The 24,559-nt window shown below is 37.6% G+C and overlaps 1 protein-coding gene across 1 annotated transcript in view; it reads right to left on the reverse strand.

Annotated features, from left to right (window-relative positions):
• The window catches only part of EYS (eyes shut homolog), a 1,118,553-nt gene that overhangs the window by 417,834 nt on the left and 676,160 nt on the right, over positions 1-24,559 (reverse strand). Inside the window, exons 31-32 of the mRNA XM_074861787.1 lie at positions 21,452-21,576; positions 14,651-14,903 (exon numbers count right to left, since the gene is read on the reverse strand). Coding sequence (XP_074717888.1) covers positions 14,651-14,903; positions 21,452-21,576 — 378 coding nt within the window. The remainder of the gene's footprint in view (positions 1-14,650; positions 14,904-21,451; positions 21,577-24,559) is intronic.

Consider the following 24,559-nt stretch of genomic DNA (forward strand, 5'->3'; position numbering starts at 1 on the left):
CAATGCAAATAATGATGTAAGTAAGGATTAACAGCCTTGCAGCTGCTCAGCTTGGAAGAAAAAAAAAAGCCTCTACAATAAGTTATGCCAAGAGAGGCTAAATCAACTTTTTCCCCACAATATAGAAAATAGTGCACAAAAGCTGTAGGTTAAAACCTTTAGTTGGGGAGCAGCTATTTCCAGCCAATAAGAAGGCTAAAATATTTTTCCTCTGTTATATTCTTGACTTATTCAGGTATGCAGAAAAGGCATAGCTCCAACACCTCTTCAGCTATGCTATTTGTCCTCTTGTAGTAACAGGTGTTCATCATCAACTCTTTAGTTATACACACATTGGCAGTGCTAGGAAAGAGGTATATAAAGGTATTTAAGGTACCTCTAACTTCTGAAGCAGAACTAAGACCACAAATACTTGAGAGAATTTGCTCCAGCTCCACACTGTGTACTTACCAATACGGAAAAATATGTGTCATCTTTCTTTTCAAGACGAAGGAAAAAAGAATAGTTATGTATGATAAATTGCTATCCAGGCCAAGTCAAGTCACAGGGCAGTTTACTGTTAATCAGGCACAATCATCTCAAGAGTATTGAGTAATCAGTTCAGTCTTTATGACAAAGTGACCCATGTGACATCAAAAGAAAAAATAGGATTGGTTTATGAAGTCATTTTATGTTTCCCAAAACTGCACACAAAGATTTACTGGCTACTTGAAACAAGATAACCCCCCTGGTCAAAGGTCTGAGGTACATAATCCACTCTTGCTCACAACTCTACAAGCCTGTTAAAATTAAGAGGTACTGGCACATAGAAAGAGTACTACTGCTTTACTCATGAGAAGGTATTGGCTCTTGTTTCCGCTAAATTAAATATGGAAATTTTTAGGATTAATACATTGGCAGAAACTGAAGAGAACCTGGGAAAAGTACAGGCACTCTAGTTTTCTTCAGGATCAGTGTTGTACTATTTCAGGTCTTGTTCCTAACCATGTCATCCTGAATGCTCTCACATACTTGATGAAGTTTCCTGTTTGATTCTTACCCCATTACCTCACTGTGCACCCACTTTTGCTTATCCTGTCCTTACCCTATAATGCCTCCACCCTTCTACCTCACATATTTCTTTCCTTTTCACCCTCCCCATCCTACAACTTCCTTCACTTGCAAACACATATTACAATATTTTAGCAGATTCTTTTTTCTTCTTTAACTTTCAAAAGCACATTACTGTCTCTACAGATATGACTGATTTGAGAACAAAACCGAGACTTACAGATAATGTTTAGCATACAGTTCCTGTATCTTACTGTAATGTCCATGCAAGCAGAGATCACAATCAAAGGAAAAGAGTTTCTGAGATGCACCAAATCAAGAAAGAATTATTTACCCTTAAATATTGATTATCCTTTCTTAGCAGGATGAAATCTGAGAATTCACATGATTTAAACTTAAATACAGGTCAAGTTTCCTCAAAGTTATTCAGAAATATTATGGTTATTATTTTTAAGGAAAATCATACATCATCCCTCCTTAATGTTTTTTTTTTTTTTTTCCTCCAGTATTGGATGGGTGGTAGCTGTCATACTTTGTATTCATTGTGGAATAGAATTTAAATGAAGATGCCTTTGAACAATGTTTATCAACTACAGGACTAGAAACCTTGCACAAGAATCCAATAGCGCATTCCTCCTAGTGTACTCCTCTCTTCGGTCCAGATCCCTGTGACTATTATCAGAATTTATCACTGCTGGTGAGCAGTTACTTGCTCGAGGGAGTCATACAGGAACCTCTTTACTTCCTCCACTAAGCTGAAGGAGCAGTTGAAGTGGCAGTGTTTACACTTCCTGAATGCTGCTAAATCATCCCTAAGGATTACTTAACCCCAGGGCATGTAACAGTATCTTTGAAGAGCAATCTGTGCATTTGGGATGCACTTCATATTATAACAAAAAATAGGATTTTCAAATAAATAACAAGAGAAAGTCTTAGTAGGGGGTTCTCATGACTCTAAAAAACTTTGTTATTTTAAGCTACAGAAACGGATCATTATGATTTATTTTGAATATATTCAACATATGGGTTTAAGACCAAAGCATAAGTAAATTCAGTAATTGCACTAACTGCTCTAAAATGTAAATGCAAAATGCCAGCTGCATAGAATTCCTTATATCTTTCATTTGCTGTTCTTCAAAGAAAATCAAGCTTAATCTTTTTAGGCTTTTCAAAACCTGCACAAATGACATTTTAAGATACCTAAAGAGTACTCTTTTCTATGCTGATGACCGTTAGCATGGATGCTATATAGTTTGGTTGGTTCAAAAATCTACAAATTAAACCAACATATACACAACCTTACCATAGAATGCCGATATTATTTAACAAAAGCAGAAAACTCTTTTGAGTTACTGGGAAAACAATAGCTTCACTAACCCAGAAATACTTGTTCTATTCCACTTACTCTTTTTTTTCCCTTTTTTTTTTTTAAAAAAAAAAAAAATCATATGGAAGTTAACTATGCCTGTAAAAAGTTCCTTAGAGGATTGTCTTTCAAAGACAGAAAATGCTATTGGTGATCTATCAGTCCCAGGAGTAGATGTTGCTCATAGATACCACTGTCTTTGAAACTCCAAATGACAGGAGCTACTGACTGTCATAGATACTGTTCTCAAGATGGCTTCTATGTACCCGATACTCAAAATTTGCTATCATTGACATGTATGCCAGGAGTTTTATTCCCAATGTCATGATTCTTTCTGCTGTAAATTAACATAGTCCTAGGAATATCAGGCAAAATGAAACTCTGTGCAGATGGACAATAAAAAGTCTAGAAAATATTTAAATATTACTGGAACACCATTGATGGTTAAAAGGCAGAATACAGTTGTCAATTTAGAAGGGAAATTTAACCCATCACAGGTAAGAATCTGGTGCCTATAACTATCACCTTTTTTTGCTAAAACAACCATATCTTATCTAAATTACCAAAATTATTTTTAAAAGCTAAACCAAAATAACTGTTTGGGAAATATACAGTTATCACTAAAGAGTTTATTTTATGATTTGTATGAAGCATTTCTTGTTGCTCTGTACCACAATCATCAGTAAGAAGGCTTGCATACAAGTATATATCTATAGTGAAATCTCCTTGAAAAGTCTGTTCAATTTTTATGGAAAGAAGCTAGTCAGTATACTCTACTGTCAGATATTACAGAATACTAGGAATTAGTTTCTCATGGTAGCTTTTAAAATGGTTAGCAAAAATATTACCTGAAGTCATATTGGAGTTTTACATTTTTATGTTTTTTATGTCTGCTGATAACATAGAAAATACAGAGTGAAAAAATCAAGATAAAATATATCTGAAATGAAAATGAGGTGACCTAAGTTAACAGACAGGCTTAATTGATCTTAGTTTCATTTGACTAAGAGTGCATAATAAAATAAATGAAAATGTGAAGGATTTCTACTTAGTCAGGAACATTAAATTATTGAAGTTGTAGACTTTCATTAGCATCACTTTCTGTGAAGGCTGAAATGTCCAATCACCTGAACATCACCATTTCTATTCTCTTCAGAAACAGTGTAAATATTTTTAATACTATATATGTTACAATACTAAAAGTCTTACTGGATGTTCCATACATACATTAGGGTGGATTTAAACCTTACAGTCTGTGATTTGTCATTTATTTACTATTTTAAACTTTTCATATATTATGACACTTAAACTACTATTTCACATTTTGTCAATCACATTTTCTTATAAGTGAGCCATGGATGGTATAATATGGTGGACTTTTCACATATTAGATTGTGATTTTTTTAACAGATGAGTAAAATTTATTCCTTCTATACCTTCTTCAACTTCTCTTCCAGATTTCACTGTAATAAGAGTACACCTGAGATGTAATTTTCCCTCTACTATCACCATTTTACTTACATCAAGAGATTCATATTGACAACTGATTGTAAGTTAGCCACATATTGATCTGCTCAAACTTTCTGATCATTCTGCATTGTTATGAAACACTAGATAACAGATTTGAAAGTATGACGTTAACAAATGTTGATCGATTTTTTAAATATATCTCCACAAAGTTTAAATAGAAAAGAAACATTATTTAATAAACAGATATAGCATTTTAGTGAGATGAGCAATAAGGATAATTGACCTGAGAGCTAAATATTTGATGAAGTGAAGTTAAAAGTCAGTATTTTCAAAATGGGCAAAATATTTTTCAATGTAACTGAACAAAGAACTGCTCATATTGGTACTACAGAACACATCTGTCTACATCAGGAGTACAGAATGTGTATGGACATTTCTCAGTGTGTTTGTGAGTGTATTTTAAAAAACTTCATACATAACAGGGTATGTGTATATACTATATAAATAATTTATATAGAGAGATTTTTACATGTCAGTATATTCATAGAATCACAGAATCAATTAGGTTGGTAAAGACATTTAAGATCATTGAGCCCAACTTTTTATCTAAAACTGCCAAGTCCATCACTAAACCATGTCCATAAGCACCACATCTACACGTCTTTTAAATACCTCCAGGGATGGTGACTCAACCACTTCCCTGGGCACCCTGATCCAATGTTTAATAAACATTTCAATGAAGAATTTTTTCCTAATATCCAATCTAAACCTCCCCTGGCACAATGTGAGGCTGTTTTCTCTTGTCTCATTGCTTGTTACCTGGGAGAAGAGAGCAATAAGGTCTCCCCTCAGCCACCTCTTCTCCAGACTAAACAACCCCAGTTCCCTCAGCTGCTCCTTATAGGACTTGTGCTCTAGAACCTTAACCAGCTTCTTTGTTCTTCTTTGAACACACTCCAGTGCCTCAACGTCTTTCTTGTAGTGAGGGGCCCAAATCTGAACACAGTATTGAAGGTGTGGTCTCACCAGTGCGGAGTACAGGGGAACAATCACTTCCCTAGTCTTGCTGGCCACACTATTTCTGATACAAAACAGGATGCTATTGGCCCTCATGGCCACACTGCTAGCTCCTATTTAGCCATCTGTCAATCAACAACCCCAGGTCCTTTTCCACCATGCAGCTTTCCAGCCACTCTTCCTCAAGCCTGTAGCATTGCATGGGGTTATTGTGACTCAAGGGCAGGACCTGGCACTGAGTCTTGTTGAACCTCATACACTTGGCCTCGGCCCATCAATCCAGCCTGTCCAGATTCCTCTGTAGAGCCTTTCTACCCTCAAGCAGATCAACACTCCCACCTACTTGGTGCTGTCTGCAAACTTACTGAGGGTACCCTCAATCCCCTTGTGCAGACCATTGATAAAGATACTAAACAGAACTGGCCCCAATACTGAGCCCTGGACAACACCACTTGTGACTGGCCACCAACTGCTCCAGCACCTCAATGTCTTTCTTGTAGTGACCTAAGTGCAGGACCTGAGCCTTTCTACCCTCAAGCAGATCAACACTCCCACCCAAATTGGTGTCATCTGGATTTAACTCCATTCATCACCAATATTCTGGCTCAGCCATCCAGTCACTTTTTTACCAGCAAAGAATGCACTCCTCCAAGCCATGTGCAGCCAGTGTCTCCAGGAGAATGCTGTGGGAAACAGTGTGAAAGCTTACTAAAGTGTAGGTACACAACATCGACAGCCTTTCCCTCATCCACTGATTTACCTTGTCACAGAAGGAGATCAGGTTTGTCAAGCAGGACCTGCCTTTCATAAACCCATGCTGACTGGGCTCGATCACCTGGTTGTCCTGTATGTGCCGTGTGATGGCACTCAAGATAATCTGGTCCATAACGTTCCCCAGAATGGTGGTCAGACTGACAGGCCTGTAGTTCCCTGGATCCTCTTTCAGGCCTTTCTTGTAGATGGGCATCACATTTGCTAGCTTCCAGCCAACTGGGACCTCCCTGGTTAGCCAGAACTGCTGATAAAGGATGGAAAGTGTCTTGGTGAGCACTTCTGCCAGCTCCCTCAGTACTCTTGGGTGGATCCCATCTGGCCCCATAGACTTGTGCGCGTCTAAGTGGTATAACAGGTTGCTAACCGTTTCCCACGTACTCATTTTCATTGCCATACAGAAACTTAGAAAGTAACAAATTATGTACAGTTTGTTAAAGAAAGGTTAATTTTCATTTGTTTATATTTTTCGTGTTATGACACTCACATACGTAGAATTCCCATAGATTTTCCTATATATCTTGCTTGCCTAGAGGTCTGAGTACAAGGCAATCAGAGTAAAAACACACTTCAAAAATACAGGCTATCAAACTGCTTTTGCTTGCAAGGCAGCAGGTTGCACCTAAATAAAAGCAGAAGCAGGCCAGGCTTGCATTAACACTTCCATGTGCTATCAGGTCACTGGGGAGAATGACTGCTTGTGAAAGAGGTCTGGAAATTTACCAAGTTCCAGCTTCTAGCAGTTACAGATATAGTGCAAATACTGGATCAGGGATCAATGCATTCACTTTGCATGAAATTCCATGCTAACCTACATAGCTAGCATCCTAACTGTGTTAAAAGTATTTCCTTCCTTGATATAGCAGATATAACAAGACACATTTAATATCAGCGTATGATTACAGCTATTGAGAACAGGGAAACTAAAATGGGCTGAATAACAATGATATGTCTGGCAGAGCGAATAAAAGACAAAGTTTAAAGGCATCATGAGAGTGATGGCAGATCTAGTGAATGTAACAGACACAATTCAATATGAGAAAACAGAATTAGAAGGCAAAGGTGTCATGTAATTTCAACATTTTTCAGAAACCTCGGCATATATTGTTTCATGTAATTGAACAGAACTTGATTAAGGAGAAAGAAGAAAAAACATTACATTATTATGCAAAACAGTATGTAAAAAAGAACAAAAGCTCTGAATTTTCTTTTCTCCTAGGAGTTTTAGTAATAACAACTCTATGTGAGCAAGTGAGAAAATAAAATTTGAAATCTGTCAGAGTAAGTTTTTAAAACAAAATACTACATATGAGGAGGTTTGTAGTGTGTGCCAATTTGACTACTATTAATAATATTTCAGATCCTACTTCATATTTTAGGCACTCAAAGGAAGTAATGATATATATTGAACACAGTTTAAACTGTGGGAGTAGGTGGCACAATAGAGAGATGAAAATCCACTTCAGTAAAGTATTTAACATGTGTTATTCTCCCTAAATAATAAAAGTAAATAGAAGTTAACTGTTGTGTAGTAGCTCTATTTCTCGGAGATGTGTTGTTAACATTGATATCTGGTCTGCTGTTTTTGGCCTCCCAGATGTTTTTGTGAGCTCCACCATCTACACACATAACATGAACAGAAAAGTTGGCCCAATATTCAGTTCCTTTGCCAAAAACAAAAGTATGCAGAAGTAGAATACTGTATATGGAGGAGAGGAGAAGAGTTTACATCCTATACATTTGGTAGTTCCATTTATCTTAATTTACTACATAGTGATATAGCTTACACGGATTAATTAATGGATAGCTACAGTTAATATGAATCTCACCCTTGGTGGCTAACTAGATACTTGCATAGAAGTACATATTAGGAATCTTTTTAAACAATGTCTGTAAGGCAATTCTGTCCTGACAATTACATGGTCTCATAGTATCACAGAACAACTGAGGTTAGAAGGGACTTCTGCAGATCCTCTAATCCCACCCCACCTGCTCAGAGCAGGGTCAGCTACAAAGGTTACTCAGGACATTGCCCAGTTCAGTTCTGAATATGTTCAAGGATGGAAACTCCACAATCTCTCTGGGCAACCTGTTCCAATGTTTGACTGCCCCAACACTGTAAAAAACCCCCCCACAAAACAAAACAGAAAAAAAAAAAAAAAGGCATTTCCTGCATTTCAATTTGTGTCAATGCTTGTCCTCTCAGTGGACACCACTTGGAAGTCTCTGGATCTGTATATACAATGTCCCTCTGATAAGGGAAATCGCCTCCTGAGCTTTCTGTTCTTAAGCTAAGAAATCCCAAATTCTTCAGAGTCTCCTCATATGTGAGATGTTACAATCCCTTCATCATCTTCATGGCCTTTTCCTGGACTCACTCGAGTAAGTCCATATATTTCATGTAATGGGGCCAGAAATGGACACAGGACTCCATATATGGTCTCACCAGTACTTTACAAAGGGGAAGAATCAGCTCCCTTGACCTGGTCTTTGTCAGCTTGTCTGTGAGGACTTTATGGCAGAAAGTATTGACAACCTAACTAAGTCAAGATAGACAACATCCATTGTTCTCCTCTCATCCACTAAGCCAGTCATCTCATCATAGAGGGCTTTTGGGTTGGTAAAGCACTATATCCCCTTCACAGTTCCATGACTATTCCTAATCATCCTCTTATTCCTCCTAGCTTCCTAGGAATTCAAGTGAGACTGACTGGCCTGTAGTTCCCTAGATCTTCCTTCTTGACCTTCCTGAAAACAGGAGTGACATATATTTTCTTCCGGTCACCACAAACCTCTCCTGATCACTGTTACCTTTCAAAGATTATCAGCAGTTTCCTCACAATGACTTCAGCCCTCTCCCTCATGATTTGTGGGAACATCATTGTATCAGGTCCAACAGACCTGTGTCTGACCATTTTTATTAAATGTTCTCTCACCTCATCGTCTTCAAGAGTGAGTCTTCCTTGCTCCAGAATTTCTCACTGGTCTCAGGGATTCCCAAAGGCCAGTCCTACCTGTAAAGAATGAGCCAAAGAAGGCACCAAGTACCTTGGCCTTTTCTGTGTCCTTTGTCATTAGGTTCCCTGTCTCATTCAGGAGAAGTCCTGCATTTTCCCTAGTCCTACTTTTGTTGCTGGATAGCCCCTATGGAAGCCATTACTAAAGAAGTGGTCTATAAATGTACAGACCAAATTTCCCCAAATAACCCTTCATTTTTAAAAATGGGCTTATTTTTCAAGCTGGTAGTACAATACGTTTGAGCTCCATAATTTAGACCAGAGGCACCAAGTGAACAAACCATTATATGTCTTCATAGATCTTTGGATACCCATGGAAACTACCTCTAAAGAAACTTTGACTATCTTCATGTTGAAGAGCTTTCAAATCTCAGATGCAACCTCTTCTGCTATTGTAATTGTGATCGGGACAATATTCAAATCAACATGAGCATGGTCATATTAGGGAGAGGGATATTAAGCATGCATGCAGAATTTTGCAGACTGCTAACAGAAATTTCTATGTAATGAAGAACCTAGATCATTCCACCTGGTCCCATAAAAACTTTTCCATAAACATGTATTTTTCTCAGAACAAATTTATTTACAAACATTATTAGCCACGAGCAATGGTATGGTAGTTGAAATGCATACCTGCACGCTGAACCAAAGAATATATTTTTCTGCCAAACAGATCCCATCTCTCACAGTGCTTTTCTAGAGGTTCCTGCTACTTTAAACTCTCTTAGAACTTGCTGTAATGTGTGAACTCACTGTCAGATGAGAACAAAACTAAAACATATGAAAAGTACGTAGTACCATCTTCCCCAGAGTGCAAATTATTGATGGTGGATCACCAGCCTTTTTTTCCCAAGTTTTAGTAATATGGGTTATTGATAAATACACTAAGCCTAGTAAGCACATAAGCACAACAGGTTTAACAGCTTGACACATTTCTTTTACTATAGATACCCTGATGTACTAAGGATCTTACTCATTCAAGAGCATTTCTCATTTAGCTTTATAATAGTCTTCCACTGAACAAGACATAGATTTGCTTATGCATCAACACAGTGGCGAATATTACTTTTGGGGATGCACTGTTCTTCCTCATCTATTCTTTCCAACGGAAAAAAAAAGGATCCAGCCATGGAAAATAAGATATTGAAAGATATTGCCTTTTAGGTATTTTTCTGTGTGCCTCATAACTTATGTGTGTTCGCATATTTTGAGCATACGGATACTGGAATCATGGCAGCAATACCTGTTTCCTTTAACTCCCAAGTGATGTTCCACTCCAGAAGTGAGATCTAAAGCCCTTTTCTGCTTTCTAAGGCAGTCTCTTTAAGCGGAAGGACTAGGAGATAAATCTCTCTGATGGTTTTACAGGAAAGGTGAAAAAAAGTATGTTTCAACTCTATTCATTTTGGTATATTTGGGCCTCCCATTTTCAAAGAAGAAACAGATGGTGGTCAACTAAAACATGGTATGCAATACTATGATTTTGGTGACTTTAGTTGTCTTGATGTTGTATAAGCCAGTAAATAGGATTAATATGGATCCCAAAGAGTTCGCTTGGTGTCAAACAAGTCACAGTCATTGAAATAAACAATTAGAAAGTGTATGGCATAACCCATGCAAATATACGTCACACTGATGGTATCAAAGAAAAAGGAAGAAATTAAAAGAAAAATAAGAGATTAACAGATTTTATTAAAAGCTACAACTCATTTTTCTTTGCTAGTTCTGAGGGAACTTTTTTAAGCCAGTAGTTATCCACTAGATGTGGAATTTGAGATTTATTTCCATGTTGTTTCATATCTTGATCAGTTGGGAATCCACAGTGGTATGCTCAGATAACTTGACCTCATGAGTGCAGGCATAGTATCAGGAGGCACTTCTGACAGAAAGAATTTGATCTGTGTACTTATGTATGCATACTGTGAATGGAATCTATATGGACAAGAATTCACAGGAAAACAACTGCTATTCCATTACCAAAAAAATTTTTACTTGTCTTTTGGCATCTTTATGTATCTTTCATAGTCTAGAATTTGTAATTTTTCTATGTGATTTCAATCAATGAAATAAACCCATTTTTCCTACACATACCCCCAAGAAAAGAATGAAAAGCAATAAAAGTAAAAAATCTCTCCTTGGCTTGATGGGTATTCATTTTGTAGAAAGTATTTTTATACAAGTACCATATAAAAAATTAGTCCAAAGGAATCAACATTCACCAATATTTAATTCTAAAATTCATAGGGTTTTGTGTGTTCTTTTAATTCCCTGACTTTATTTCTGAAAGAGTTGTAACGTTCTTACAAAAGTACTGTTTTAAAAATGTGTAGCCATCATCTGTCTCATTTTAGAATGAGAAGTGGTAAGTTAATTATATTACATATAAAAATTATTCTCTCAAGAGTTAAAAATATATTTTTTCTATACTTAATTTACATTCAAAAATGTTAATAATCATATTCATATACTGTAATCATAGACATACCTCCTGAATTTATATGTATGATGAAAGCTACATCTGAAATCCTGAAAACTTTACTGTAGTGAAATGAAACTGTTCAGTTGCTGATTGCCTGCCAGCGTAATAGCATCCTCCAACCTGCTTCTATATTGATCTAGTAGCCTATGTGGCAAAACATGAAGAATAACCATCTGTGTCAGGTACAGCAGCAGGTGCCATAACCATTGAACAGGCTGCTGCCTGACTATAATAAATCTATTTCAAGCACCTGGCAACCTTGACAGACACTTTTATCTTTGTATAAAAATATCCCACCACCTCAAAAAGTTGTCTGAATAGAAATGAAAAACTCAACAGATAACATCAGCTGATAAGGCCAGAAACTGAATCCACTGCAGATATACTGTGAAGTCTAGGTAAGAGAGTGTTTAGATTCACGAGGAGTTTTTTATCATGCACAGCAGTATTGTCTGCTCATTTCATATGTTTCAGTATAATATTGCTAATGTTCTTGTAAGGCAGAACTTAAAGTAGGATAACAGGTTTGTAAAGATAAATGCTTTGTCACTAACATTTTGCAAATTTCTGTTTGCACAGACGAGGTTTCTGCAGACAAAACCAAGTAAGATAACTCATTATTAGAAGATTTGAATAATGACAACTTTTCAGAGTATTTGTCAGTAAGTCTATACCTGAAGTTTTTGTAGGAAGAAGATACACATCAAGAACATTTGACCAGAGTGGTTTTGAAAATACTGTAAGTCACACCTGCATTTATTAATAGATGTGTTTTGAACTCAGAACTACTATTTTCTATGTGGGTTAAAAGTAGTTCTTGAGATACACCACTCAGCTGAATGTTTAAGAAAGTACCCTGACTTAATGAATGATAGATCTCCATAACTGTTTTGTCTCCAGTAATTGTTGAATTTCCTCTGTTGTCAGCTGTTAAGTAGTAGGTAATCATTTTGTCAAATCTATATTTGTCTCTAAAGGATTTATGTGATGAAAATTATCATTATAAAGAGATGGTTTTTGAAGGAAAAATAGATAATATGAATCAAAACATGGAAAATGAGTATCTGATTCTTGTGAAGAAAAAGACAGGACAGATCTATCAGTCAGAGATGTGTATGTATTTCCTGTAGTGGGATACAAGGATGACAGTTCTGTGAACTCCACTGATGATGTTATTTTGTTAGATGAAGAAAATAAATGCCCAGAAGAAATAGCAGTATCTCCCATTAGTGTGCACCAGCTGGTTAATATCACTGAGTTCATCCAAAACATCTCATAAAATGGGGACTGTTTACTATGCAGAACTTGGTCTGAGAATTCATCAGTTTTATTCTAGTCATAGAACATGTTGCACATATTTGGTTTAATTCACTTAGAGAATCAGCAGACTGTGATTCGATGCTTGTGAGTCTTTGGCTGATGGATGAAGCAGTAATAGCCAGATATAAACTAGGAAAAGGTGTTTGCATTTGAGTTTCATGACTAACTAACAAACTAAAGAAAAATATCTGGTTTTAAATGTCTTAGGAGGAAATGAGAAACTATTGAAGGACTTCGTAATCTCCACTGCTCTTCTGATGCTGAAAAGACACCTGAAAATTCTTAAGGGCCCTTTCAAGGCAACCTAGAGAGAACTGAAGCTGCACTTGTAGAATCAGATAAACACTGTAATCCACTGGAGAGTAATGACTCGCTATTTAATTCTATTTCAGTCCCTGCTATGTTACTAATTACTGAACTTATGTCTGTGGCAGATAAAGCAACAGTGTGGTGCTGCTCTAATGAGGAAACTTGTGTAGGGAAAACAGAAAGTGTCATTAAGGAACTATGATAAATTAGATTGTATCATAACTATGTTGGGGAAGAGGCACTGACCTTAAAACTGTGGAACTATCAGTAGCCACATATGGTACACCTGTGATATTAGACTTTATTTTTACTGAGAGCTGAACAGCAGAACTAAGAAAGTGTGAAGAGAGAACATCTGTTGAGGTTGCTATCCTGAATACTGTTGAAGACTCTCCAGTGGCAATTAGTTCTCCTAGCTCATAGCTCACCTTAGCCAAATTAGTGGTCAAAAGTATCCCACAGTTGAAAATATCTGTCTTTTCAGACATTTAAGGATAAAAATGTAGAAAAAAACCAAAAACTAACAAAAAAAAAAACATAAAAGAAAAAAAAAATTAATAACTTTGGCCCTGGACTGAGTCTGCAGCAAATTACATGGCCACTAAAACTGCATTCAGTCTTACCAAAGTATTATATAGCAGACAAATATAACTCTGCAAATCATATTCTTAATAAAAGTGTACAAGAATTTTAGAGAACTCAAGAGTTGAGTAAATGCAAACCTTCCCATTATTCAAATTCTGTATGAGGGCCAGCATCAGAGCAAATGGCACTGCTCAGAACAGAAGTTTAAATTTTCTAAATCAAACTGCTACTGAGAATCAATACAAAATGAATGAATTACAAATGATATCCATTGAGAACATCAGCAAACTAGCCGACATGGTACTTTAGAAGATATACAGATGTAACTGCAATTACTAACTGAATTTCACTCAGTGCCATTACTTACATCAAGAAGGAATATTACCTATTAAGAATGCAACAAAAGCTTAGGTATATCCCCAAAAGACTAGTCTGTAGAGAAATTAAACATCAGTGAAACTCATTTACCCTGATTAAAAAAACAGGACTTCTGGCTTATTTCTTATACAAGTAATTACTCTGAAAGAGTATATAAGCAAAAAATTCTGAAACTAACTGTAAAGAGGATAGCTTATACACATGCTCTCTCTATAATATTAGCTTTAGTAAAATGAACAGGCCACAATGAAGGTACAATCTTCAAAATAAAACATTGCACTTATGTTAGAATTGACTTTCCATCAAATATTTTAAAAATAACAGGATAGGCAGTTTTTTGGCTTCCCAAACACATCACTATAAACATTTAGAATGGCAGAGATGTCGAGAGGTTTCTTCCAGATATTTTTAGTGAAAAAACATCTAGATGTACAGAAAAGGAAGCACTCAGAAAACGTGTAAATTAGGAAAGAAAACCCAAAGTCTCCATGGAGTAAGGCAAATTATCTTTCTGCTGCTGACTAGCCAAAGAAGAAGGGAAGATTGGCATTAGAGTCAGAGATTGCTGAACACAATGTGAGGCATATGAAATTGTACACTCTAGCAAAGCAAACAGAAAATCAAGCTAAGAGAAGGTGTAGTTTCCTTACTGGATGTGTAAGATGCTGGGAAAAAATCTTTTGAGAAAAGAGTAATTTTAGAGTTACCTATAAATGCAATTAAGAAAGGATGATGGATAAAATCAAAAGAATAGAATGTAGTACAAAAAGTAGAAAACAACACTCATAAGAAGAAAATTAATATATTTTGAATATTCTTACCATTTAAGAAAGCACTAAAAGGAAAGAAGTTTGATATATCCATTACTCAGAAGCTTTTTCTGCTTACCTTGGGACACCTCTCCTGTATGAAAATCAGGAGAAGAATGTCTAGACCAAAGTTCCATAGACACAGCCAGGGCTGATGGAAGGTCATTCTCTAAAATCTCAGCAGGAAACACTTCACTCAATTCAGTGACAGTTTTCTTGCTTTGAGGGATAGTAGGTAAACAGCTGATATTGTTTATTCCATCAACACAAAGAAACCCAGTGGAGCAGGACTGTATAAGGCAATCGTTGTAATTAAGCTCACAGCTTTGTCCCTGAAAGAGAATTTTAAAAAAGATATTTTTTGAAGGCAATTTGCATTTCATAGTCATGTTAGTTCAAATTATTGCTCTCTTTTGATTCTCAAATGTTTTTTGCTTCTGTTAAGCTGTCCGCACTTTTGAAAGCAAATGCAATCATGTGGAAAATATTACTTAACTAATTTAATAGTGTAGTTGTATATCTTAAATTTTAACTAAATGATATTTTGACTCTGACTTAGTATTATAAATTATCAATCAAATACTTTCCCCACAGATTTGTAATTGCAAAGTATCAAATATAATATTGTCACCAGTAATAAAAAGTGGTTAGCATGCAGTTATACAGAAAACGTTGTGCAGTGGACTTAACTGTCTAAAAAAACCTATGGTTTGTTCTGATTGCCAAGTTAATGTTCTTTCTTTTTGCACACTGAACCTCAGTATTTGTGGCCTGCTGTTACCAAATCTTTATGTAGCATCTTGCAAATATATTAAGTTCACAAATAAATCTTAGAAAGGAAAAAATGTAGTGACAGTCTCAAATTGAACCTGGCACTCACATTTTATTTTTTATTAAGACTAACAATTCATAAGAAGCCTGAAATATCTTTAGTAATAAATTAAAAATGTTCATATTCAGTGGTCTGTGAAAAAGGCAAGAAATAATACATTTATTTTACAGCAATAATTATGTGAATTAAATGCATTCTTGAAGTGTGAAATAAATATATGCTGAAGCCAAGCCTGGGTTAATTTTATTTTCACTTCTGTTGTAATGAACTAATGGGCTATGTGAAGAGATACAGCCAACTTGGTTAACCTAGAAGGATCCTACATATCTGGGTAGCTATTTAAAACATGCAGTGTCATCCCTGAATGACATTCATCTCTGACAACATATCATCATGATATAATTTCTGACTGAAGCTTCTCCTGTAATGGGGGCACATGTAAAAAAATCCAAGTAACTTCTGTAGTGCTCAATAACCATGTGCTCATTGCACACTTTCCCTCAGACAAGATGCTTAAATTGTCTCCCTTGACTGCTTGGATAGCTATTTACACAGAACTTGAAGCGACTTACTTTTTCTGAGATTTCTATCATTTCTATTAAATGTATTTATGATATTAGGAAATAATAGGAGGTGCAAGAAGGAAAAAGGCAGAAATGCAGATGTAGAAACTGAAATTATTTTTCTTACAAGTATTTTAAATCATTCAGTGTTTAAAATGAAAGAGGTTAAATTGAGGGGTTTTGAATTATTTAGATACATCCATGCTTGTATCAAGTTCTTAATTTGTTTTGGCAAGTAGACAAGCTATCTGGTAAATTCATGGCATCTTATAAAATCACTCACTGTATCAGTATTCCAAAGCACGAAGAAACAGCAGGCCAATTAATATGTCAAATTTCCATACAGTGATAAAAAAATATTTCCTCCTTGCTCTCTTCTAATTTCACACATAGCACAAATGATCATTTGAATAATATTTCTGTCTAATAATCTTTCTTAATCCTATAAAACTTGTTTCATTCTGACATTCCCTGTGACAAATTAGTGCATTTTTGTTACTACTGCATGTAATGGTGAAGAGCATTTGATTATGATTTTATGACTCATAGAAACAAAGCAGATGTGGATAACCTCCACTGTGCATGAAGGGTACATTAAATAGTCATAGATAAATTTGATAGCCTTGAAAGTGTCTGTAAATGCTTTAACAGTTTCTATGCAGGCAGATGGTGCAGATTTGCATTTAAAAGTAGTTATGTGTCTATAGATGTTTCCATTTAAAAAGTAAATATTTATTCCATATACCACTGGCTATGCTTTTCTTAAAATTTATGAGAAACTTCATGATCCATACTTCAGATAGTATTACATACATAGACTACACAAGATTTACTTAGCACATACTGTAGCTGGAGTTCCCTGAATACTTATTTCTCTGGGAGTTCCACTATTTCCTCCCCACACTTACTCACGGTTAGGAACCAGAACCCATCAGGGGCCTACCAAATACACATCTTGAGATGTTTAGACCCTAACTCCTTATCTTTCATACTGAAGATAGGTATGTTAAACATTTTTTCTGTTTCCTTTTCCATGTTTTCTTTTTCTACTGTGGAATTCCCAAAGCATAGTGGAATCTGAGGGACTGAAGATGGAACAGTGAATAATAAAATAAAAGCAAAGACGATACATCTTCAATTCCAGCTACTTCAAAGGTTTGTTACTTTTTCTTCTGTAAGGATTTGTTCTGCAACATACTGTACAGATAACACCCAAGCTATGTACTAATAGAAAAGCTGCCCCCATGGGTGAAATATTTATCTGGTTCCATCATCAGTGAACTATTAATGAATACTTGGGAAAGAATACAGGAAGAAAACAAGCAGAGTTTGCATCTAATAGTTCACCAAATATACCATTCCAACTTCTGGCAATAAGTACTTCAAGGACTCCCTAAGCTAGGGTAACATTCTGGAGAGTAATTTGAATAATGATGAACCTATCCTCCTTTTAACCCATTTTTGGACTTATTTGTAGTTTTCATCTCTACAGTATCATGCAACACTGACTTATACCAGTGAATTTTGCACTAAGTGAAAAAATAATTTCTTTATACAGATTTAAGCTTCCTCTCTGATGGTTTTATCTGGCATTCAGAAGGTTTTTGTGTGTGTGTACTTGATCTTCTTCATTACAGTTGTTCATATAGGTTAACTATTAATAGTTAATGAACAAAATGAGATCATTTTAACGTGAGGGTCTGACTGTTTTCCATATAAAAACACCGTGTCCCTCAACTAATATATCCTTCATCATCATCTGACCTTGTTTTGAATGCCAGCCTGCTTTTGAAGACAAAAAGAGAGCAGTTGCTATGGACTGTGGAGAAGTAACATTGGTATGCATTGTACTCTGTAAAAAGCACCTTATGAAAAATTTGTATTCATTGTTATTGGCTAGTCTCTTCCTTCTTGGGATAGTCTGTCAGTACATTTAGTGAAATTATATGCATTATTAAAATCTATTTTCAACCTACAAAGCCATTATGGTAAAATACAGATTTTACAAAATTGTGGGCAAATAGTCACTGCAACTGGGAGAAATTCCTTGTGACTGGAAGAAAGCATATGTCACTCCTGTTTTCAGGAAAGGCAAGAAGGAAGATCCAGGGAACTACAGGCCAGTCAGCTTCACTTCAATTCCTGGGAGGCTGATGAAGAAATGACACCTGGAAACCATTTCTAGGCATGGGAAGGACAAGAGGTTGATTAGAAATAGTTGGCATGGAGCTATGAAGGGGATATAGTGATTTACCAACCTGATAGACCTCTACAAAGATATGACTGGCTTGGTGGATGAGGAGAGAGCAGTGGCTGCTGTCTGTCTTGACTTCAGTGAGGCTTTCAACACTTTCTGCCATAGCGTCCTCACAGACAAGCTGACAAAGTGTGGACTAGATGAGTGGACAGTGAGACAGACTGAAAACTGACTGAACTGCCAGGTTCAAAGGGCTGTGTTCAGTGATCATCAGCATGAAGCCCTGCTGGAGGCCAGACATTAATGATGTACCTCAAGGGTTCATACTAGGTCCAATACTACTTAAGCTCTTCAGTAATGGATGATAGGACAGAGTGCACCCTCAGCAAGTTTTCACATGATACAAAATTGGGAGAAGTTCTTGATATGCCAGATATATGCCATTTATACTGACATTGAGAGGCTAGAGAATTGCACTGACAGGAACCTCAGGAAACTCAGTAAAGGGAAATGCAGACTCTTGTACCTGGAGTGGAAGAACCCCATGCACCAGTACATGCTCAGAGTTGACACACTAGAAAGCAGAGAAGGACCCAGGGGTCTTGGTGGATGACAAATTGCATGAGCCAGCAATGTGCATTTGTAGCAAAGAAGTCCAACAAAATCCTGCATTAGGAAAACCATTGCCAACAGTTTGAGGGAGGTGATCCCTCACATCCACTCAGCACTGGTGAGGCCACACCCAGAATACTGCATCCAGTTCTGGGCTTCCCAGTACAAGAGAGATATGAACCCACTGTCACATTCAAACTCATCTTTATCATCCCTCTAATATTCCTGAGAGGAATCTGATAATATTTTACTTTATTTAGAGAAAATCTCTGCCTCCACACAATCCTTTCTGTGTCGATTTCTACAGGGATATCTTACATAAAGAACCTACTGATCCCAGAGTGATGATTCTTCATTGTAAGCAAATAAGGAAAGGAAAATGGAGAATTTGGTGAAACTGATAGTCTCTAAATCTAGAACGCAGGAGTATTCTACTTTTTCTCATTTAAATTAACACCAGAAGTGAGTCCTAGCCAAAAAAAACCCAAACCCAATGATGCTTTCCCACTGCTGGGTTCAGATATAATGAGTCCTCTGAGTCTAGGAAAGACTTATGGTTATATTGAGGTTAACAAGGTTACACTGAATCCTTTCTCAACATTTTGGATTGTGGCAAATACGGATGCAGGCTCGAGGAACTCATAACCTATTATTTTGGAAGTGGACATAAACTTCCTGAAAATATGGCAGTTTCAGCTACTATAAATGTAACTTGTAAAACCTTCCATTATTTGGTGACATATTTGTACCACACAAATAAGAGACCCCTTTCCTCATTCCAATTGCAATGATGCACCACTTGGTATGAAGTTTGATTAGAATTGGATGTTCCACTCTGAATGTTTAAGGGTGTGTGTGTGAAGGACTTAGGAATGTCCTGTGATAAAAGCATTCACACAACAGTCTTCTGGTATTTTAGAATTGAACATATTATTGTTGATGCCCTGATCAACCTCATAATTTTCTGCAATCAGTCTCTGCAACCTCTTCCTTCACACTCATAGGTTTAATTCTCTGTGCTTGTGGTTAGCTCTGATATGGTGCAGCTGTGCAACCTCAGACCGGCCTGTGATGAAAGAGCTAAGCTGTGAGAAAGATATGTGAGATTTTTCATCTGGGGCTTTCATACCTGAGCTCAGAAACTGCATTTAAACTCAGGCCCTTGCTCTTGGTCCTTGACTGAGCTTCCAATAATGCTAAAGCCTGCTATAGTAAGCTCAGTACTTTGCTAATTATGACCTTGCCTTGGTGTCTTGACTTCCTGGCTTAACCTTAGACCTGATTTGTGATCATGGACTTGCCTGGCAGTACCTGGACTTCTGGAGGAAACTGTTGGGTGGTTACCACCATCACTGGTCTTGCTTTGCTATTCTTGTTCAGGTAGTGTAGGACTCAACCTCTTGTGTGTAAGGTCATTGTCCCTGACTACCTTACTGCTCTCCTTGGGTCCTGGCCTGCCTTCCCTTGTGGAGCAGCCCACTTGCCACTTGTGCTCCTTGACACATGCTAGTGTGTACTGGGGACATCCTCAAGAGTTTGGGCATGGGACAGAGAATGATATGGTGCCTGAGAAGAACTGAAGACAAAAAGTTTCTTTCACTTTTTAGAAAAACTTTTTTTTCCATTTTATTGCTTCATTAGTTTTTCCCTCATTGACCCTAAATGAGAATCTTCTGCTGTAGAAAGAAGACTTAAAACTGGCTAAAGTATGAAAAGTTACTAATTTCTTTCTTGACTTGATTGCAGAGAATCTATGAAGGTAAATCTGAGTCTTGTAATAATCTGTTCCTTCTATTTTACAGACCTAAATACACCAAATAAATGGTGCATAGATATTAAAATAAACATCACTGTCATCATTTATAAAGAAAAGGTATTCAAGTAACAATTTCAGGCTTGGACTTGTAGAGATAAGAATTACTGAAGTAAGAAAAAAAGAATTCAAAAAGTTATTTACTCCTTTCTCTCCTTCTTACTAACCCTAACCTGTTAAATGATACTATTAAGCTAAACCTGAAGTGGGATGAGGTAAAGCACAAGCTCAAATTGTAGATACCAACTGCATGTCTTCAACTACAAAAAGAACTGGCATTAAAAGGTGGTGGCAACACAGAAATTTCAACCTTAGATTCATACAGTATTGGCATTTAGCCACCCTCAAAGGATTCCTTTGGTATGAAAAACAATGAGAATAAAACATAGAACCGAAGCTCACAGGGTCAAACATTCAAAGGAATTGTTTGATTTGGTTTCAGGGAACTTGCTTTCAAAATATCTGTCTATGCAATAGTTTCAAGTATGAGTTATCTTAGTATGTAAAGATATTCATTGATATGTAAAATAAAAATATTAATTGGTATGTAAAAAATATTAATTAATTATAGTTTAAATTATTAACATACTCTGATGACTGACAAGGCCAATATATACACTCACACTTCCAATTTTTGTGGATATTAGGTAATATTTCTCTGGAATATTAAAGTTCCTGTTAGTAAAACAAATAAACAAACAAACAAACTAAACCAAGAACAGTTACTAAAATATTGTATTTTTCAGAAAGTCCAGGTTTTATCTGAGTGAGATTAAAAAGGAAAGGGATTATGTACAGTATTTTTTGTGCAACAATGAATTGTCGGGTTAAGGGAAGGAGAATAAAGAATCACAACATCTCACCACAAATCCTGGCTTGCAAAAACAGGAATAACCATAGCTGGGGTCCTTCTGAACACAGATGCCATGTATACAGGGGTTGGATATGCACTCATCAACATCCAGCTCACAATGGAGGCCTTCCCATCCTGTCAGGAAGAAAAAAAAAACCACCAAACCCAAGACCCATTAAAATGTAAATCCATTTATAGAATGCCATTCAAAAAAAGCTGTGGGTAACTATAATCAATCTCCACATATATCTAAATATATATTATAGGATGGGTAAGAACTGTTTTGGACTGTGGTTTCTCAAAGTAGAAAAAAGTAAATAAATAGTTTAACAATAAACAAACACAATCCAAACTATATGGACTCTACATTTATACTCTAGTGAACATCTATTAGGTGTCCTGGTTTAACCAGGATAGGGTTAAGTTTCCCCAGCAGAGGGGGGGAGCTCTAGCCGGGTTATTCAGATACCATGCGGACGTCACATCCTGGCAGGTCACATTTTCCTGGCGCTGGAGCGCGGTGCACTTGTGGTTTTGTACATCGTGCTTCAAACTGCTGTATTTGGTAGCTATTTTGCTCTGTTCATTGCTATCACTATTACTGTTATTGTTATTGTTGTTGCTTGTTGTGTTGCTATTGCACTGTTGTATTAAACCTTTCCTTATTTCAGTCTTGGGGCTTTGTATTTCACTCCCTTTGTGGGGGAGGGGCAGCGGCCGCGTGGTCTCAGACCCCAGCAGGGGCTAAACCATCACATTAGGGAAGTTAACATTTGCTGACTTCTATTTCTGTAGAGACATAAGTAAGCAAATCAGAATAAAACCTCAATACTTTCATAAGACTGTGCCACAGTCAGGGGTTCAGCTACTTACACCATGGGACTCACTTTGAGAAACCTGGTCTACTGTCAGAGAAGGGGAAGAGAATGTTCGGTCATAGGCTTGCCAAGCTGGTGAAGAGGGCTTTAAACTAAAGCTGCCAGGAAAGGAAAACCTCAATCCATCCCACTCCTACCAATTTGATGTCAGCACCAGCAAAAGATGCCTAGTACATAAAGGGATCACAGGTCAGCAGGAGAGTACATGAAGAGCAGCAGAAAGGACTTTCAGCCTGTAAGTCAGCTTCATCAGGGGCCCAACTTAAATGTTTCTATGCAAACGCACATAGAATGGGGAATAAACAAGAGGAGCAGGCAGGGGATTTGAGGAAGGGGTGTCGCCCTCTATGTCAGTGACCAGCTGGAGTGCATGGAGCTTTGCCTGGGGATGGATGAGGAGCCAATCAAGAGTTTATGGGTCAGGATTAAAGGGAGGGCAGGGACAGGTGATGTTATAGTGTGGGTCTGCTACAGGTCACGTGACCAGGAAGACTGAGAGGACAAGGTCTTATATAGACAGATCAGAGCAGCCTCACATTCACAAAGCCTCATGGGGGACACAAAGTCTCATGAAGTCCCACTCATGAGGGACTTCAACCATCCCGATATCTGTTGGAGGGACAACACAGCAGGGCATAAGCAATCCAGGAGGTTCCTGGAATGCCTTGATAACTTCCTCTGCCAAGTGATAAGGAGACACCAAGGAGAGGTGTTATGCTGGACCTTCTTCTCATCAACAAGGAGGAGCTGGTAGGCAGTGTGAAACTCAAAGACAGCCTTGACTGAAGTGACCAAGAAACGGTGGAGTGCAAGATCCTTAGGGCAGTGAGGAGGGAGCACAGCAAGCTCGTTACTCTGGACTTCAGGAGAGCAGACTTTGGCCTCTTCAGAGATATGCTTGGCAGAGTAGCATGGGATAAAGCCCTGGTGGGAAGAGGTGCCCAAGAAAGCTGGTTAATATTCAACGATCATGATAAAGAGAAAGTCAGGTAAGAATGTCAGGAGGTCTGCATGGATGAACAAAGAGCTCCTGGACTCAGACACAAAAAGGTAACCTATAGAGCGTGGAAGCAAGGACAGGTCACCTGGGAGGAATACATAGAACTTTTCTGAGCAGTCAGGGATCAGGATAGAAAGATCAAAGCCCTGATAGAATTAAATCTGGCCAGGGACATCAAGGGCAACCAGAAAAGCTTCTATAGGAATGTTAGTGATAAAAGGAAGACTAGGGATAATGTGGGCCCTCTCCGGAGGACATGGGAGACCTGATTACCTGGGATATGGAGAAGGCTGAGGCACTCAATGACTTTTTTTCCTCACTCTTCACTGGCAAGTGCTCTAGCCACACCAACCAAGTCGCAGAAGGCAAAGGCGGGAACTGGGAGAATAAAGAACCATCCACTCTAGGAGGAGATCAGGTTTGAGAACATCAACGGAACCTGAAGGTGTACAAGTCCACAGGATCTGATGAGATGTATTCGCTGGCCTGAGGGAACGGGCACATTAAGTGGCTAAGACAGTATCGATCTCATTTGAGAAGTCGTGGCAGTCCGGCAAAGTTCTCACTGCCTGGAAAGGGGAAAACATAAACCTCACTTTTTAAAAGAGAAAAAAGGAAGACCCAGGAAACTACAGGCCAGTCAGTCTCACCTCTGTGCCTGGCAAGATTGTGAAGCAGATCCTCCTGGAAACTATGCTAGGGTACAAGGAAAATAAGGAGGTGATTGGTGACAGCTATCATGGCTTCACTAAGGGCAAATCATTCCTGACAAATTTGGTGGCCTTCTACAACGGGGTTACAGTGTTGGTGGATAAGGGAAGAACAACTGACATCATCTACCTGGACTTGTGCAAAGCATGTGACACTGTCCCGCATGACATCCTTGTCTCTAAATTAAAGAGACATGGATTCGACGTATGGGCCACTCAGTGGATAGGGAATTGTTGTTGCTACTTGTTGTAGCAGGTCCAGAGAAGGGCCACGAAGATGATCAGGGAACTGGAGCACCTCCCCTATGAGGACAGGCTGAGAGAGTTGGGGTTGTTCAGCCAAGAGAAGAGACGGCTCTGGGGACACCTTATTGCAGCCTTCCAGTACTTAAAGGAGGCCTACAGAAAAGATCAGGAGGGACTCTTTATCAGGTAGTGTAGTGATTGGATGAAGAATAACTGTTTTAAACTGAAATAGGGTAGGTTTAGAATAGATGTAAGGAAGAAATTCTTTACTGTGAGGGTGGTGA

Source organism: Strix uralensis, chromosome 3 (genome assembly GCF_047716275.1).
Source record: "Strix uralensis isolate ZFMK-TIS-50842 chromosome 3, bStrUra1, whole genome shotgun sequence".
Taxonomy (NCBI): Eukaryota; Metazoa; Chordata; class Aves; order Strigiformes; family Strigidae; genus Strix; species Strix uralensis.